Here is a 19,600-nt window from a genome sequence, read left to right on the forward strand (position 1 = left end):
ACCCTAAACATAAAATTGTCATTCTGTTTGTAATTAGAACTTCTCGTGTGCTAGGGGTGAAGATCTCAATCTTCTAATCTTCCTCATTGCCACCCTAACACTTTTTAAAATCTGCACTTCCTCTGTAGCTGTAACACTATATTCTTCACTTTATTTTGTTTTTTACACTACCTGACAGGTTTATGTTTGTATGGTTTGATGGATAACAAGCAAAACAGAGTTTATTACTGTATTTTGACAATAATAAACCATTGCTAATATCAGTATGAAGACTTACAAACAGCATTCTGATAGGTAAGAGGAACTAAGAGATCAAATCTTTCACTGGGTAAAATTTACATTATGAATGGTTAGTGGATTCATAATGCATTCGTCATGATACCATTTGTAAGGAATATTCATCTTTTAAAATTTGGAGTGTTTGTATGTATAATACCAGTTGAAAATGTTACCCTATAAATAACTGCATCAGGGAGCAGTAAGACAACTGTTCCATGATGATAAATTTATCATCTCTTCTAATTTCTGCTCTACATGCAACTTTAAGAGCAGAATTGGTATGGTTTCTTCTTTAAATTGTCTGTACAGCTGAGAATGATGCAAAGTACACGAAACTGCAATAAATATTTTCCTCAAAGGCAAATAATTATCTTATTTAGGTACTGAAAGGAAGCAGGATTGTTTCATCCTTTCCATCAGGTGAAATAGCATGTTAGCCCTCAAAATCATTTTTGCATCACTTCTCACCTTATTTCCATGATATTCAGGCTTTGTGCCATTTTGGTGCGGTCCTTTTCATCTTTGAGTTTAAGGCATCTATCAAAAGCAGGTTGTGACCTGTCATCATACAATACAATTTGAGGCCCAGTGATGTACCCACAAACCCAATGCAATATTAGGCTTATGTGCTGTGAATGCACTTTCCTTTGGAATTGTATCTCAATTGCCTGAAATTTCTAGGAATTTGTGGCTAGGGGTCTCTGTTTTAAAGATATTATTTTTAGCATAAAATATCACTGGTACCACTCCCATAACACAGGTATAAATAATTAACGTGTGTTTACTTCATAAACCTTCCACCTCTTGATGCAATTTTTTTTTTCTTCTCCCAAAAAAGGTTGAAAGACTACAAATATCAGGCACAATAAACTGTTCAGTAGGTTTTATGTTGTTGCAGTTTTTGCATTTTAACTGTGGCACAGCCTTTTCTAAGAAGGTTGTTACACACATAACTAAGTATTGTTAACTGGAGACTACAGATCTCAGACAGCAATTCTCAAAAACAGATAATGAAACATTCTTTGTTAGCATGCAGCAAGATTAACAATCAGGCTTAGACTGATCAAGAGAAGACAATGTGTGTCCATTACAAGTAGCAGGCAATATCTGCCCAACAAGGGTGTATATTGGCTGGGACTTGTACAGTAGCATCCAAACTCTATCTTCCTATGATGTCCAAAGTCTTGATCTATTGTTCAATCCCCATTCAGTACTGTGCCGGTACAGGCATTGTTGATCAGAAACTTAATTGGACCAGTCATTTGTTATCAGTTTATTCTTTTTTCAGGATAATGTGTCACTGGAAACACGAACATTTATTGTCCTTAAGAAGAGAATCATAAGCCATCTGCTTGAATCACTGCCACCCTTATTCGCGTAATGCATTTAGACCTATCAACAATGAATGAATAATATATTTGCAAGTCAGCATGGTATGTGATGTGGAGGGAACTAACTGTTAGTATTTCCATGGGCCTGCCGCCTTTGTTCTTAATGTTGGTAGAGGCTTTGAGTTACGAGGTGAATGGCAAACCTCCTGAAACCCCTTCAGAGCATGACAAGGATGTAATGGGATAATCTCTCGATTGTCTCACCATTCACAACCTTAAAACTTCACTCATTCCATCAACAGTGCTGTATACCTGCAGTTGTGCCACCAATGAAATGTTGTGCAACAATTCACCAAGATTTCTTGTCAGTACACCTCATGACCTCTGCCAATAAGATGAACAGTGACAACATACATCACTATCTTGAAAATTCCCCCACCTCCGTCCCCTCTCACTCCCCCTTCCAAATCATCTGCTACAGGAATACATTGCTGAATCAATAAAGTGGAACTTTCCTATCCAATACAGTGACCCATGCAGGATGTAGCTGTTGGAAAAGGTGAATTATCACCTTTGTCTGGATAGTTATGTGCAGGCAATAAATGTTGGCCTTACCTATGATGTGCATATTCCATTTTGAAGTTAAATATAAATTCAGTGGAAATAGTGGAAGATTACAATTAGAGGAACAAACTATAATCCCTGCTGTTTTATGAGCATTCATCTGCTCACTCTTGTTTAAAAACAGAAATAGGGTTTTTCACTGCTCATCCAATGTAACATTAATTTATTGTCAACTATTGACAGAGGTGGACTTCCAGAAGTTATTTTATAAAAAAAAGAATTAAATAAGGATTTACAGGCATGAAGAAACGACATATCAAAACATACAAAAATATATATTCAAGAAAGCAGCAGATGAAGAAAATAATTGGCTAAATCCTGTGCACATTTTTAAAATGGAATATTTTTAGTGTTGCTATGATACTGTTGTGGCTGTCTAAATCCCTGATCTTCATTATGAAGATTTGCAATTAAATCATTTATCCTTCCAAGTAAGGGTAGACCAAGTATTGTTAATGTGGTTTAAAGTTTGATGTTTAACGGATCAAAAGCATGAATAATTATCAACATTACTTTAAGTCTCATTTGAATGAACATACCTGCATAGATGTATCTGAAAAATACTGTTCAGGATGGCATTCATATCGCTGATTTAGCTGACAACTAATTGAGTGTGATTATGTGGTCAAGTATTTACTTTCAGCACAACATTGTACTTTAACACAAAATGAGACATGTTATTTCATTATTTGAGATGAGCTGTACATTTTCTCTACTTTAATTTCTCATGTCTCACTACCTTTGTATTGAACTTCTCTTGTTCCTTTTCTTGCATCATTAATTTTTCTGGTCTAAATTTGCTTTTCATTATCCAGCTTACTGACAGGTGGACTAGATAATGCACTTAATGACAATAATAAAAGATAAAAGGGCAAATACAAATGTTGCTAGTTCATTATATCTATTTCATCGGTTCATTAAAAGCTTATGTTTTCTTTGTCTTGTTAATCGGTTGTGCTGATGTTCACTACTCGCACCCTAGCAAACTGTCAACAACAGATGACAAAGCAATTGGATTGCTTCATTCAAAGTCAGCATTCTTTTTCTCTCCTTTGTTCTTCTTTTCATGTAACTGAAAGAATCTTCCATAGTATGTTTATAGCCTTGTAAAAATGTATAGTTCTGGCAACTCAGTTAATCCCAATCATACACCTAAAAACGTTTTATTGTTGTCTCTCAAGGAGACTTCAGTTTTGATTCATTCCAACCTGCACAGAAGTAACTGTGCAGATCTGTCATTCTATTTATACCGATAGGTCACAAGATAGGGGCGGTGTAAAAGTTTTTTTTAAAACACTCTTCTAAAGAAAGTGAGAGGGACACTAACCTACGGGGACAAGGCATGTTCAGGTTTTAATTTCTGAAAGTATTGTGCAAAAGTATAATGATTTAGGGTTATAGTGGGGAACGTGGCATGCAGTAAAATTGATACTTGTTTTATGTTTGTTCTTTTAATTTCCTCTCTGTGCTTCATGGCTCTTATTTTGCTTGAATTGCCAAGCAGATCCTGCCTGTTTTTTCCTGTCTTGTGTGTGGGTTAATGCTGGTGGTTCCACAATTTGCATGTTTTCTCGTGTGTTGGTAGCAAGTGTGTTTGAAAATTGTAAAAAGGCCAAACATATAATATACCTCTCATTAGTTCTTTTGTTTACGTAGTTCATCTTTCAAAAAAAATTCTTAGATTTCTGAGCTTCTCTGTTCATTATAAATCTTTTGTTTTTGTTTACACATTAGCTCCACCATAGGTTGGAAGGGCTTAAAGATGAACTCAGAAGGCATAGAGGATACAACTCACGAGTAACTATTACTGATCAAAGGAGCTGCTACCATTCGCAAACTCTGCTTTGCGCTATGAGTTCTAGCTCCTTGCTATTCTATCTATGTGAAGATTCTTGATTGTTTGTTTTTCCCACCTTAACACTGTCCACTAGTCTGTGCCTTTAACATTTGTCTTAGAATGTTTCAGTTATCATTTCCACATTTAGACCTTTCTATTTAATTTATGGTGTAATTCTTACTGTTTTGTGTCTAGTGTGTGTGTGTGCGTGTGTGTGTGCACGCATGTGTGCACATGTGTCTATACATTTATTTCGAAAGGCAATTGCTAGATCCAGAACACACAAGCCCTTCTACATGGATTAGTTTACTGCAACATGTCACATTCATTTCTGACAACCTTTTATTCCTTCATGCAGTTTTCATGGCTACTTGTGCTCAGCAGATCTGAAGCAAATTTATTTTGAGCTACTATGTTCTGTCGAATAACGTTTTGCCTCCATTTTGATGGGTTTTCCAGATTTCACTCATTTACATTTTAATATTTCTAGGATGAAGAATCATAAGCTTTCCCATTGTAGCATTCTTGCACAAATTGTCATTTCATGGTGGTGATCCAGCTTTGTTCATCATGATCTATTGTGTGCAACTCACTGCATGTATGTACGTTTGAACTTTCAATACATTGTGTAGATTTTATAAATACTGTCCATTCTCCTTGCAGGTCCAGTCTCGTTGCAGCAGCAAGGAAAACATCCTGAGAGCCAGTGAGTACTTAAGTCGTTTTGTTCATTGTGTACCTTATAATGTAGGTATGTGAAAAAAAAAATCTTTAATTGCAAGTGGTGTTTCTGGCATTATTTGCATTCCTGCACATATTGCAATCATAATATCCAATCAGTCCCATTCTACCCCATCCTAACTTGAGGGGGGGGGGGTGTGCGTGTGTGTGTGTCGTCTCTGTGTGTCGTCTCTGTGTGTGTGTCGTCTGTGTGTGTGTGTCGTCTGTGTGTGTGTGTGTGCGTGTTGTCTGTGTGTGTGTGTCTGTGTGTGTGTGTGTGTCTCGTCTGTGCGTGTGTGTCGTCTGCGTGTGTGTCGTGTGTGTGTGTCATCTGTGTGTATGTGTCTCGTCTGCGTTATGTGTGCGGGAGGGAGGGAGAGAAGGGAGTGAGGGAAGGGAGTGAGGAAAGGAGAGAAAGGCGTGAGGGAAGGAGAGAAAGAAGGGAGGGAGGGAGAGAAAGAAGGGGGGGAGGGAAGGAGAGAAAGAAGGGAGGGAGGGAAGGAGAGAAAGGAAAAGAGAGAGAGGAAGGAGGGAGGGAAGGAGAGGAGGGAGGGAAGAAGGGAAGGGAGGGAGGGAAGAAGGGAAGGGAAGGAGAGAAGGGAGGGAGAGGGCCGGCGGCGGGAGCGGATGCTGGGGTCCGGGCGAACGCATGTGAGCTGAGGCCGAGGTTTGTAAACGTTGTTCCAAACCCGGGCTAGGCCCTCCCTGTTCACCGTGTCTCCCTGGGGAGAGGGGTGGAACCGGGGCTGTGTGCGTGAATCACGACGACTGGAGGAGCGGGAGCGCTGCCCTGGGACCTTGAGAGACCTCCCCCTCCCCCCCTTCTCCATTCCTCCTCACACCCCCCTCCCCGTCTACCCCTTCTTCCCCCTCCACCCCTCTACTCTCTCTCCACCCCTCTTTCCCCCCTCCCTCGATGTAGATCTACCCGAGCTGAGGGTAGATTACTCCAAAGATTCCAGAGCGGAGCTTTGGATTACTCTAGCGCGGGGCCCCCCTTAGGTGCGGGGCCCAATTGGGAGCAATCGGTCCAATCGGCTTAAGGCCGGCCCTGCTTAGCCATATCCCTTGACCTCTGCAGGGTTGTTGTTCCATTTTTGTGGAACTGAAAGTAAGGTTTTTCTTGCTTTGTTCCAGAGAAAAAAAGATTTTAAACAAAAAGATGGTGAATGGTTTACGATTGTCCTGTATTTGGCTATTGAGAATAGCAGCACTGAGCAAAGACACCATCGTGAAACATTGTTTAGAATGCACATGCTGTTTGAATTATTGAAACGTGGTTAACTGTCTTAAGGTTTTTCATGGAGCTGCCTGTACTGCTTTTGTTTTGATGCCTCATCTGAAGCCAGGCAGAACATAACCCTAAAAAGGACAAAGCAGGACTTTGAAACAAAATATGTTTACTGTTTTTAAGCAGCGATCGGATCCATTATTGGGAAGTCTAAAGGTTGTGCAGTTGATGGTATAAGGAAAATTGATTAAGGCTGATGAGATGACTTTATGAAAATTGTCTCTTAAATCCGTTGTGACTATATCCTCACAGTCGGCGTGCAAACATGCTGATTGCATATATCTAGGATGGTGGCTTCAAGGGATATTCTGTCCCCTTGCATGTGTGGCTGTACACAGAGAGGGCTTCAGAGCACATTGCTGTCCTGGTCCCAATACAAAATGGCCTGTCTCATCCATGAGTCCAATCATGTGATCACAAGCAACGAATGGAGAACAAGAGTGAATTTAGGTGGCCGCAATCTTTTAAGCAACCACTAGGAGGGGCTAAAATACACTTTGCTTACATGTAACATCACAAGGGATTTGTAGCAGGGGTCTGGGTGAATCTGGATATTTTTCATTCACTTCAACTCAATAGAATTGCACTTATGGTAATTCCTTAAGGCTACTCTTCCAAATGTGTATAATCAGACACAAGGTACTGCAGGTACAGTTATCCAAATAAAAGAGAGTGGAACAGTGACACAGCGGTAGAGTTGCTACCTTACAGCACCAGAGACCCGGGTTCGATCCTGAATACGGGTGTTGTCTGAAGTTCATATATTCTCCCTACGACCGTGTGAGTTTTCTCCAGGTGCTCTGGTTTCCTCCCACACTCCAAAGATGTACAGGTGTGTAGGTTAATTGACTTCGGTTAAAATTGTAAATTGTCCCTGGTGTGCATGATAATGCTAGTGTACGGGGTGATCACTGGACAGCATGGACTTGGTGGGCTGAAGGACTTGTTTCTGTGCTGTATCTCTAAAGTAAAGACATAGTGCTGGAGTAGCCCAGGGGGTCTGGCAGCATGGATAAGTGACGTTTTGGATTGGGACCATTCTTCAAACTCTGATGTTGTCAGTCCCGCTGAGTTATTCCAGAACTTTTTGTTGATCATTAGTGTGGTTTCATACCAATAGTAAGGAAGTAACAGCAATGACGTAATGGACTTGAAACAAACCTTACAGAAATTCATCCCTGCCTGCCTTTATCAGTAATTGTGCACCTAGCGATAGCTAAATAGCTTCTTTATTTTTTCAAAACGATAATTTGTGAGCACAGTTTTACACATCTCAAATATATCTCAGCACTAGGAATGAAACAAAATTTCAGAGGCTCAGTGTTGGCGGAGAGAATGGTGGTGAGATAAGAGAAGAACATTGATGTTTAACTATAAACGTTACAGTTAAAGGGCCTTTTCACGGGGCGAGTTGACGCAAGATGTCACCAGAGTGAAGAGGTCGTGGTCCAGCACGAGTCTCGCACGATATAACGGCAGTAGATAAAGAGTTCCCACGGTACTCGGCATTTATGTTATTCGTGCGAGTTACTTGGCCGTTTCCCGAGCTGTCGCGTTAAATCTTGAATGAACATCGTGAACTACACGTGACACAAATGATGTAACTTTTTTTTTCACACACTATATATATCCTCCCTTGGTTGAATCGGCTCAAATGTCTTCTGTATTATGGCAAGAAAGTAAATTGCAACGTAGCCATCAAAATGTTTGCAACTGGATTTTAAATGAATGGGAAACTTTTAAATGGAGGAAAATAGTTTTTATAAATTAATAACTTTTGTATGGCGATCATTTAAATGTCTAAACTATGGTTTATCCCAGGCGCTATTCATAAAGACGAAGCTTGCACATATGCATATAAAAATCTTACATGTGCACACATTTACCAGTCAACTTTTCAATTCGTGAATTCGTTTTACTTTTATAACGGGAGTGCCTTTATTAATCTATCCAGTAGTAACCACAGATGCTGTGATTCCAGTACTTGCTTTGATTTGTAATGCTTCAAACCTAACTTACTGGCCGAATTGCACTTTATGATCTTCCAAGGTGGTGAAAGGCGCCACGTAAATGCAAGTTCATTGGCAGTATATGGGCAGAGACCCATTGGCAGGAATGTGCAAGTTTACTCGGAGCTTGCATTAAAAACGTGGACGTGAATGCAAAAACGATGTGAAGGAAGGACATGACCTTTTACAGAGAGGGTGTTTACTGCTGCCTCGCAGATGATCCATCCCTGCACCGTGATCTGCTCCGATCAGACTAGGGGGGTAGGGAGGTGGCAATAGGGCCTCTGTCTCCAAATGGGACAGAGCAGCAAGAAAGTGCCTGACCTGCAGAGTCACAAGGAGGAAGAGCAGGGCGCAGCAGCACAAGCAGTGCAACCAGAGGCATCTCCTGCCGCTGCTGCTGCTGCTGCTGTTGTTGTTGTTGTTGTTGTTGCCGCGGCGCCGCTGCTGCTGCTGCCCCCGCGCCCACGGCTCCTCCATCTCGCTACAGTAACAAAGGGGGCATGGTCCCGCCCACCTCGCCCGCTCCCATTGGCCCGCCCGCTCCCTCCCCGACCCCTCCCTTTGTGACGTCGTCGCCGCCTGCCTGCGAATGGTCGCCTCCGCTGTCAATCAACCGCCCCCCCCCCTTCTCCCCACGTGACCCTTTCGGTGGACCACCCACCCTCTGAGCTCCTTCTGGCTTGCTAGATGGGTCCCTATTTGCTCAGCCGCTTGCACGCCAAGCCCACATCTGGCAAGCGTGCCAGGCATGCACAGGGGTCGGAAGAGCAAGACAGTTATCTGCATTAATTGAGAATTCTAACCATATTTGTGCAAAGTCATGAAGTAATTGGGCACGGAAGCAAGCCCTTCGGCCCAACTTGCCCACGCCAACTAGGGTTGACAACTTTCTCACTCCTAAATAAGGGTCAAAGGGTCAAAATAAGGGACAAATTTGCCGACGGCAATTCGTTGACCGAGCCGGTGGGCCAGCTGAGGAGTTTTGGCCCGGGCACCGGAGAATATTCGGCACCCCATCCAACTCATGAACCGATGATCGGCCATGAGAAGGAGGGCTGGAGGTGTCGGCGGTAAGCGAAAGTCTAAAGGTCGAACAGCTGGCCAGGCTGCCGAACCTTGCTCACCCTCTCCCTGCTCCAAGGAGCCCACAGGCAGTGTTATCTGTGGCATCTCCTGTTGCCTCTCCACCTGTCTCTCTTGCTGCGTCTCCTCCTCATTCTCCTGCATGGCAAAAACATCTCTGACCAGCTTTACCCCCTTCCTTTGAGATTTTCTGGGAGCCATCTCTGCAAGTGTTCCTGTTAAAAAGATTATCCAACAATGACAATTAGGTGGGACGTCCTCGAAGGACACATGTTCCCATGTGTCCTTTTGAGACCACCTTTTTTAGTCACCCTCTGTCCCCTCTGTCCAGCTTCCGGGTTTACCGTTCGCAGGAGTTCCCACGCGCTATATCTCTAAAATCTGAAGTTATGTAATGTCTAAAGGAACTGCAGACGCTGGTTAATGCTGGTTAATATGCACAGAAGGACACAAAATGTTGGTGTAACTCAGCAGGTAAGTCAGATCTGGGAAGAAAAGCATAAAAAGCTGGAGTAAGTCAGCGGGTCAGGCATCATCTCTGGAGAAAAAGAATAGGTGACGATTCGAATCGGAGCCCTTCTTCAGACATCCTAATCGGAATTGAGTCTGAAGATGTGTCTCGTCCCGAAACATCAGCTTTTTTTCTCCAGAGATGCTGCTTGACTCGCTGAGTTACTCCAGCTTTTTGTGTCTGTCTTCGGTTTAAACCAGCATGTGCAGTTCACTCCTTACACGGGTCTCTGCACAACATTGATTGGTAGCGTTCCGGACCCCTGGACCCGAGGACTCCGACCTGTATCTCTCAAAGAAGTACATGTGAAAAATATCTCACGGACCATAAAAATGCGTAACCTTTCAGTAAAGTCCCTTTTAAAGTCCCTTTTAAAGATTATAGTTATTTTCTTGAATCTCATTAACATAACTCATGAATAAGTTGATGTCCATATGCGGATGTAAATCTTTATTTTTATTTATTTTTTAAATTCAATCCCACTGAAGATAATATGTAATCACCTTCTGTCCCCTCTGTCCAGCTTCCGGGTTCACCGTTCGCAGGAGTTCCCACGGTACCCGCAAGAGTTATTACGGATATCGCACGGATATCGCACTGGCCACTACGTTCATATAATGTTGCAATACTCAACCACAAGTGTACAAGTCACTCTTGGAGAAATTCCAATTTTCTTGAATTTTCTCCCGAGTGACCAAGTTACACGATGACCTGCCGTTAGCGCTACGGTGGTCCACGGTGGTCCACGAATGCCGCACTGTTATCGCACGAGGTTCCCACGATGTTGAACTCTGGTTAACTCTTGCGTCAAGTCGCCCCGTGTAAAAGCCGCATTAAAGTTCCAGAAAATTGCCTGAAGGACCGAGATTTTGAAAAGTTGTAAAAAGGGGTGGGGTTTTCTCAACATTCCCAGAATATATTCTTGCATTGAAACAATAGAGGAAATTAAGGGGCTCTGATCCAATGAGTGGGAGGCCTCAATTACTACAATTCGTATAACAATGAGATCTACACAACATGGAAAAAAACATAGAAAATAGGTGCAGGAGTAGGCCATTCGGCCCTTCGAGCCAACAACATGGAAAATTGCCTTGATATATTGTGTCTACAAACTATAGCCTATATCCTGGCCACAAAATAGTGCAAAGTCAATGTGATAATCATCAGAAAGGTTATAAAGGTGTTGTCATGTGCTGTGACATATTATCGCACTGTGATGTAAGGGTCATTTGGGACCAGACCTAATTCTAGCCATATTCCAAATATTGGTTTGAGAGTCGATTTCCAGATGTGAGATGAGAGAGATAGCCTTTGACAGCTTCACAGCATTTGGCCAAGTAGCCCTGGTAAAACTTAACTCAATAAACATGAATTAAAATTTTCCACCAGTTCAACAGTCAAGTGTGTTTTATTGACATACGTCCCAGATAGAACGATGAAATTCTTACTTGCAGCAGCACAATAGAATATGTAAACATAGTACACTGTAAATAATATAATAAATGAGAGAGAGAAAAAAAGGTTCAGTGTTTGTAGATGTACACATACTCACAAAGACACACATATAATATATATATATATATACACACGCACATGCACACATACATATACACAAAAAAAACAATAATAGTGCAATAATAGTCTATGTAGTTCAGAGCTTATTTGAGTTAAAGTACAAAGGAAGATGATTGAGATTATTTGAGGTTAATTATTTCAGCCCCAGGACATCATTGTTCCTTGGCAAAATGTCCACAGCACTTACAGTTTTGACAGCTTCATCAATGATCTATCATAAAATCAGTACCATTTGCTCGGAGCTCAGAGAATGAAACAGTCCTGGCCTGTGTACTAGAGGACCAAGATAATATCCAGGCTAGGGCTGAAAAATGGAAGGTAATATTTGTGCCTCACAGATATTACCTGTCTCCAACACGAGATAATTAGTCATCTATCAATGACATTCACCACGGTTATGATTCCAGAATTCCCTGATGTTAATATTCCGGAGGTTAACATTTACTGGAAACAAGTGGTTTGACCTGCCAGATGTAGATTGTGACTTTTAAAGCTATACAAAGGACATGTGTCCAATAGTGAGTGATTCACTTCCTGACTCCCCTTTGAGCCACCTCCAAGGCATGTGATCATCTTGGACAAATCAATTCCAACAACAATCAAGAAGCTTGATAGAATCTAGGCTGAAGTAACTGTTCATTAACACAAAGTCTTCAACCTAAACGTCAGCATGTACTGAATGTAGTGTGTACCTTCAAGTTACAAACACCCGACTACTGGACACCCATGGTTATATGAATATTTTTTAGTGTACTTTCCAACATGAACAAAATTGATCTAGGCATCAATAATAAGGGAGCTAGTTTGTCAGCTGGGGTTGGTCTATAATTTGTCCAGTTGTCTTTGACAACATCCCCTCAGCCTTCCAGTCTCTGCAATCTGGAAGGAGAGGAGTAATAGGCATGAATGAACATCCATGTACATTTCTGAATCATATACTAACCATATAACCATATAACAATTACAGCACGGAAACAGGCCATCTCGGCCCTACAAGTCCGCGCCGAACAATTTTTTTCCCTTAGTCCCACCTGCCTGCACTCATACCATAACCCTCCATTCCCTTCTCATCCATATGCCTATCCAATTTATTCTTAAATGATACCAACGAACCTGCCGCCACCACTTCCACTGGAAGCTCATTCCACACCGCTACCACTCTCTGAGTAAAGAAGTTCCCCCTCATGTTACCCCTAAACTTCTGTCCCTTAATTCTGAAGTCATGTCCTCTTGTTTGAATCTTCCCTATTCTCAAAGGGAAAAGCTTGATCACATCAACTCTGTCTATCCCTCTCATCATTTTAAAGACCTCTATCAAGTCCCCCCTTAACCTTCTGCGCTTCAGAGAATAAAGACCTAACTTATTCAACCTATCTCTGTAACTTAGTTGTTGAAACCCAGGCAACATTCTAGTAAATCTCCTCTGTACGCTCTCTATTTTGTTGACATCCTTCCTATAATTGGGCGACCAAAATTGTACACCATACCTGACATATCTATTTGCCATTTCTTTATGGTCACTAGAATTGCCTAAAAAAAAGCATGATTATGAAATGCTAATTACCACCACCTAAAGGAACAGGGATGGGCAATAAGTAGCAGAAACTTAGCATCTCTTAATTAATTAAAAATGGAAAGCAAATATAAAGCTTCATTACTTATGCAATCTTGAATAAAATATCATATTTCAAATGAGAATGACAGTTCATTGAATGACAGTAAGAAGCCAAAATTCCTATTTTAAGTTGCTCGGTTTCTTTAATACAAGTATTCACCTTATATTCCTTGTCATAGTACGTATTCCTTGTAATTAGTAATATCGCAATGGTAATGGTGATATTTTTCTACTTAATTCTACTGTCCCAAATTTGTGAAAGACTAAATTCTGCATTTTCACCTTTCTTAATCACTTGAAATTTTTTTTTTTTTAAAACACCTCACAGCACATTCGCATTCATTGTTCTTTACCAGGACCAATGTCTTCTTTCACTTCAAAAATAATTGGGTCAAGTATAAGCTTTAGTAATGAGGTTAGGGCATAACGGGTGAGTACTGTATGTTGTGGGAATGATTCGTTTGGCATCTTGTATGTTGATTAATGGTTAGTAGCAGAATAAATTGGTTAATTGGCTTGATAAAAAAATGTAAAATTGTCCAAGTTGGCGATATGCAGAGTATTGCCCTGCCGACTACAAAATTCAGAAGGTTCAGAAGGAAGTTTGTTTTCTTTAAGCTGTTTTGTTTTTCCTTCTTAATGCTGCCCCCTAATGCCACAAATCGATAATCCAGTTACTACCCAAGCTTCTTTGTGCACCATTTTTTCTGTTCACAGCCAGTTTCCATTTACCATTGCAAGTGTGCATACATACTTTGTTCAGAAACATGGTGAAGAGACAATGTGAAAATGTCAGCACTTGTCAGCATTAACAAATGATTGTGTTAGTTTGGGAATTGAACATGTACAGAGGAATTTATTTTCCATAACAATAGGCTTTCTACATTGCCATTATTATTTGCCAGTCATTTCTGACTGCTATATTTGAGATACTGGAAAGTAAGTGGGTGAATCTACTGAAAAACAATTACGCAAAAGTGGGATGTCAACGTGAAGCTTTTTTGTTCAGTAACCAAATCAGAGGGTGAAAAAAACATGCTGAAGTTTTTGTTAAAGAAACATTCTGTTGCAGATAAATATAAAATTCACCACTTAGAAAAACATGTCTGGGAGAAGTTGCAACCGTTCTGAACCATTACTGCTTGGTCAATTGTTAACTATATTGGGATTTCTTGCATGGTACTATTTCAGTAATGATTAAATGGGAAGAGGTATTAGCTGTGTTCTGTGGGCATTTTGTTAAGTCTGTACAGCCTGTACAGCCTGCAAGTTTACTTACCTGCTCGTGAATGAGTCAGCCTATTTTGTTCTTTGTATTTGCTCTTGCTAATCATGCCGAGAAATGCATGCGAAATGTGTTTTATCACTGGAAAACTGGAAACAGATTAAACTTCAATGATTCATCTCCTGATTGGGTGAAGCAAAAACATTTATTGGAACAGTTTCTCAGCCAATTAGATTTTGATTTTAATCCCTTCGATGTACACAAAATATCTTGCAGAGGTTGAAGCTTGAGAAAAATCAGAGGCTTTCCAAATTAAAGGAACAAAGAAAATAGAGAATGTTTATCAAAAATAACAGAAAATAACAGAGAAATTGAGCAGGAGGAGAGAGCAAAAGGAAATTATTAGCCTGCTGTATTGAATTATGTGAGATGAAAAGAGGCAGGGCAGAGTGCAACAGATGAAAGGATATGAACCTTGAACAGAAATAGTAGCCAGTGAGCATCTGGGAGCAGCAAGGAAAAATAAAAGCTACCAGGTAATGTCACGGCAGGCAGGCATTGGTGAGAGAAGTGAGTGATCAACCTAGAATTTTAAGTCAATCAAGTAACGTGTTAAAAGCTCTTAAAACTATGAGCTGAGGAACTCTAATTAATTCAGTTAATAAAACAAGGTCAGACTTTGAAGGTTCGAAGTAATCATCGCAATCAAGGAGAGGCAAAGGAATCTCGGGTCGTCAATGCAAGAGATGGAACTGATTGGTAAGTAGCTGGGAAATGTTTTTCTTTTCATTCAGTTTTGTTTATTTTTGGAATTAAAAGGCACTAAATTCATTCAATGCACTCGCTGTGCATGATGGATCTGAAGGCTTGAATGCCGAGTTCGAGTTTTGAAACTTGAGAAGCTTATCCTTAAGATACATAGGCAATGTCCCTCTGCCGTTCAAGGTTGCAGGTAGAGCGGGGAAGGGTGAATTCCAGATATATGTGGAAAACCAGGAATATAGAAGAAATATGTGCGCCGTGTTCTCTAATCCATCCAGTAGGTGGAGGACAAGGGTTCCTCTGGAGAGGCCAGCCAGGTCTGTGGCACCATTGGCAGCTCTGCAGCACAAAGTGCAAGAGGAGAGTCAGGGAAACGTTGATGAAGTGGATTAGATAGGAAAGGAAAACAGGTGGGTAATCCTATGACAGGAGTTTCATATCACCCAAGACAAAATGTCAGGTTGATATGAAGTCAGAGTCTAGAATGTCACAGCACAGTTGCAGAATATTTGGAGAGGCAAGGATGGGAAGCCAATGGTTTTGATTGGTGGTACAAATAAAAGTGGAAAGAGAGTTGAGATCCTGAAGGAGCTATGACCAAAACCAATTAGTGCAAACTAAAGCCCTTTTCCAGCTTTCACCTCTCCTCCTCCCCCCTCAATCAGTCTGAGAAGGGTCTTGACCCAAAACGTCACCGATCCATAGAAATGTCTCCTATCCATGTTCTCCAGAGATGCTGCCTGACCTGCTGAGTTACTCCAGCACTTAGTGGCCTTTTGAGTACAAACTAAAAGTCAGTTATCACTGGATATTTCCAGTTGAAGGTACGTAGGCATAGAAAGATGAGTACAGTAAAAGATTTTGCATAACTGGGGAGTACACAAGAGGGGGTCGTAGGGCTTTGTGCATATTAGATGGTTCGCTTGTCACCCAAGCTGGGACATGTATCATTGAAAGGAGGTTGGCTGAAACTGTTCGGTAGGGGTTTCATCTACTTGATATATTTTTGGAAACTTAAACATTGAATCACAAGGGATAATTGTAGAGGATCCAAAATTCTTGAAGCCCAGAAAGAGAGTAGTTAATTCTAGGGTATATTTTAGTAAGTGCAACAAACTATGGGGAAGCTTTTGACTAGGAAATCAAGTAGGGCTGGATGGAAATGGCATCAACGGGTGATTTTCAGGCAGTTTGATTTTGCATAATTATGGAACAGTGTATGGAGAAAAATCAATTTTACTCAGTCAATTGTCATTTGACAAATAATTATTGAAAGAAGCATGTAAATTAGTGTCTGAGCATGGGAAGCATTCAAGAAAGATGTAGAGATAGTTTACAGTACTATCAATGCTGAGCAGGATTACCACATGTTCTGTTAAGTATTGGAGCATCTAGCAAAAGGTTGCTTTGGTAGTTTCTAAATTGTAATCACACCTCGGTCCAGTTTTTCTAAGTCATCAAATGGTATATAAGGTAAATGGAATCATCTAGTATATAGAAAAGGACCAGGATAAACTAATCAAAATTAAAATATAAGTTTATTTTACCCAAAGCTTAGAGATATTTAGCAGCTGTACTGTGAATCTGCTCCATCTGCTGATGGCGATGATCTCTAGCACTGAAGTGCATCCATGTGTTTTATTGGGATGGAATCAGATCATCTTTAACATAGGTATTTGTTTGATATTAATACAAATTACTATCCCGAAGAGCAGCAAAGCCAAATAGTACATCTCCTGCCGACAGGCTTAATCCTAGCTTTGACAGCTATCTGTGCAGGTGTTTGCATATCCTCTCTGATACTGCATGGGTTTCCTTTGGATGTTCCAGTTTCCTCCCGCATTCTAAAGATTGGCCACTGAAGATGGGACTGTGAGGCGAGTTTAAGTAAAATGGTAATCAGAATGTTTTAGTGCAAGTGGTCAGATGATCAGCGCAGATTCAGTAGCCCAAAGGGCCTGTTTCCATATTGAATAACTGACAACTTGAAGGAGATGGTGTTACTTAATAAAGAACTGGTAAAATTTGGAATCTCATTTAGTTGCAACATCTTTTACATTTTAGCTACTATGATTATAAGGAGGTGGTGCTGAGGCTCTCGAAGAACATTCAGGTGGATAAGTCCCCAGGGTCTGACAGGATCTATCCTAGGGTTATTGAGGGAGGCAAGAGAGCAAGTTTCCGAGCCTTGACGAGGACCTTTGTTTCTTCTCTAGTTTCTTCACAGGCTAGGTCCCAGAGGACTGGAGAGTGGCCAATGTTGTTCCTTTGTTAAAGAAAGGAAGTAGAGAGAATCCAGGGAACTATAGTCCTGTGAGCCTGACGTCAGTGGTAAGGAAACTATTGGAAATAATTCTTCAAGATAGGATTTACTCCCCTTTGGAAGAGAATGGGCTAATTAGGGATAGTCAGCACAGCTTTGTACGTGGCAGGTCACTAACTTGATTGAGCTTTTTGAGGAGGTTGTAGTGGCCTGGTCGAGGTCAGGAAAAGACCGGACACCAGGCGGATTCTAAAGAAGCTTTTTAATGGTAGCAGTACGAGAACACACACACAACACCCTTATCTCCACCCCTCGGGAGTCGTCTGGAAACCCCGTGGCAGACCAACGCCCCTGTCCCTCAATCGGCGAGGGGGATGATCCAAGGAGTGGCCTACCCCACAGGGACCGCCACAGGACCCCCCCCCCCCAAGTACCCGAGGTACGAAACGGACAGGAGGGCGTACACGGCGGCCAGCCCGGGTGCACACAACGCTCGGCCCTGGAACAGGCGCCTGGTCAACAAGTGCGGGGGACGAAGTAGCCAGAGGAGGAGGTACCCTAGACAGGGGCCGCCCTCGCTTTCGGGGCAGCGCTACCAGCGCCGGCCGATCGATATCGATATGTGCTGGCTTCAACCGCGCAACTGAAACAGTCTCACGCCGACCCCCAATGTCCAGGACGAAAGTCGACGAGCCATGTTCCAAGACCCGGAAGGGACCTTCGTACGGCCGCTGTAGAGGTGTCCGATGTGCATCCCTGCACAGAAAAACAAACTGGCAGTTCTCCAGAGCAGAGGGAACGTGCGGACGGAAGGACCCATGACGAGACGTGGGCACCGGCGCCAGCTTGCCCACCGTCTGCCGAAGACGTTGCAGAGCGTCCGAAGGCTGCTCCACCTGGCCACGTGCCGGCAGGATGAACTCCCCGGGCACCGTTAACGGAGACCCATACACCAACTCGGCGGAGGAGGAGGCCAAGTCCTCCTTGGGTGCGGTGCGTATCCCCAGCAAAACCCACGGTAGAGCGTCTACCCAGTCTGGGTCAGTGAGCCGCGCCCTCAGGGCACCCTTAAGCTGCCGGTGAAACCGCTCCACTAGGCCGTTCGACTGCGGGTGGTAAGCCGTCGTGTGGTGCAGACGAACACCCAGGAGGCGTGCCATGGCCGACCACAGCTCTGACGTGAACTGAGGCCCCCGGTCGGACGTTATGTCCAGTGGAACACCGAACCGGGCGATCCAGTGCGCCAGCAATGCTCGAGCACAGGTGGTTGTTGTGGAATTCTGTAGCGGAATGGCTTCAGGCCACCGCGTGAAGCGGTCCACAACGGTGAATAGGTACGTCATGCCCTGGGACGACGGCAGCGGCCCCACGATGTCCACATGAATGTGGTCGAAACGTTTATGAGGAATGGGGAACTCCTGCAATGGCGCGTGCACGTGTCGTTGCACCTTGGCAGTCTGGCACGGGATGCAAGTGCGCGCCCAATGTCCAACCTCCTTCCGCAGCCCGTGCCACATGAAGCGGGAGGCTACCAGGGCTACTGTTGCCCTGATGGAGGGATGTGCAAGTCCATGGAGCACGTCAAACACCCTGCGCCGCCAGGCGATGGGAACGATGGGTCGCGGAACTCCAGAGGAGACATCGCACAGCAGCGTGGTACCCCCAGGGCCACAGACAACGTCCTCCAACTGCAGGCCCGAAACCGCCGTACGGTAGGCGACCATCTCCTCGTCGGCAAGCTGAGCGGCTGCCAGGGCGGAATAGTTGATCCCCTCACCGACCTGGAGAACCGTGAGGACTGCAGGTCTTGATAAGGCATCGGCCACCCTGTTAAATTTGCCCTCAATGAACTGGATGGAGGTAGTGTACTCGGACACATACGCCAACTGCCTCTGCTGCCGGGCAGACCACGGGTCTGATACCTTGGCGAACGCGAAGGTCAGTGGCTTGTGGTCTGTGAATGCAGTGAATGGTCTCCCCTCCAGAAAATACCGGAAATGACGTACGGCGAGATACAGGGCAAGGAGCTCACGGTCGAAGGCGCTGTAACGACGCTGAGGACCACTGAGATGCCTGCTGAAGAAGGCAAGTGGCCGCCAGGAACCCTCAACGAGCTGCTCCAACACTGCCCCAACCGCAACCTCAGAAGCATCCACCGTCAAGGCGGTCGTGGCGTCCTCTCGTGGGTGGACGAGCATTGTGGCATCAGCCAGTGCCTCCTTAGCCCTCTCAAATGCCGCTGTTGCTTCCACGGACCAATCAACCTCCCTGCGATGACCAGCAATCAGGTGGAAAAGCGGACGCATGACTGCAGCCGCTGACGGCAGGAAGCGGTGATAGAAAGTGACCATCCCCACGAATTCCTGCAGGCCCCTAACTGTGGTCGGACGGGGGAACCTGCGGATAGCGTCCACCCTGGTCGGCAGAGGCACCACCCCTTGTGCAGTCACGCGGTGGCCGAGGAAGTCGATA

At 43.3% G+C, this 19,600-nt stretch overlaps 1 protein-coding gene across 12 annotated transcripts in view; it reads left to right on the forward strand.

Annotated features, from left to right (window-relative positions):
• Positions 1 to 19,600, forward strand: part of gphn (gephyrin) — a 458,009-nt gene that overhangs the window by 306,371 nt on the left and 132,038 nt on the right. For all 12 annotated transcript variants that reach the window (XM_033026893.1, XM_033026894.1, XM_033026895.1 and 9 more), the window contains one exon: positions 4,735 to 4,777. In XM_033026893.1, coding sequence (XP_032882784.1) covers positions 4,735 to 4,777 — 43 coding nt within the window. The remainder of the gene's footprint in view (positions 1 to 4,734; positions 4,778 to 19,600) is intronic.

Source organism: Amblyraja radiata, chromosome 9, assembly GCF_010909765.2.
Source record: "Amblyraja radiata isolate CabotCenter1 chromosome 9, sAmbRad1.1.pri, whole genome shotgun sequence".
NCBI classification, from domain to species: Eukaryota; Metazoa; Chordata; class Chondrichthyes; order Rajiformes; family Rajidae; genus Amblyraja; species Amblyraja radiata.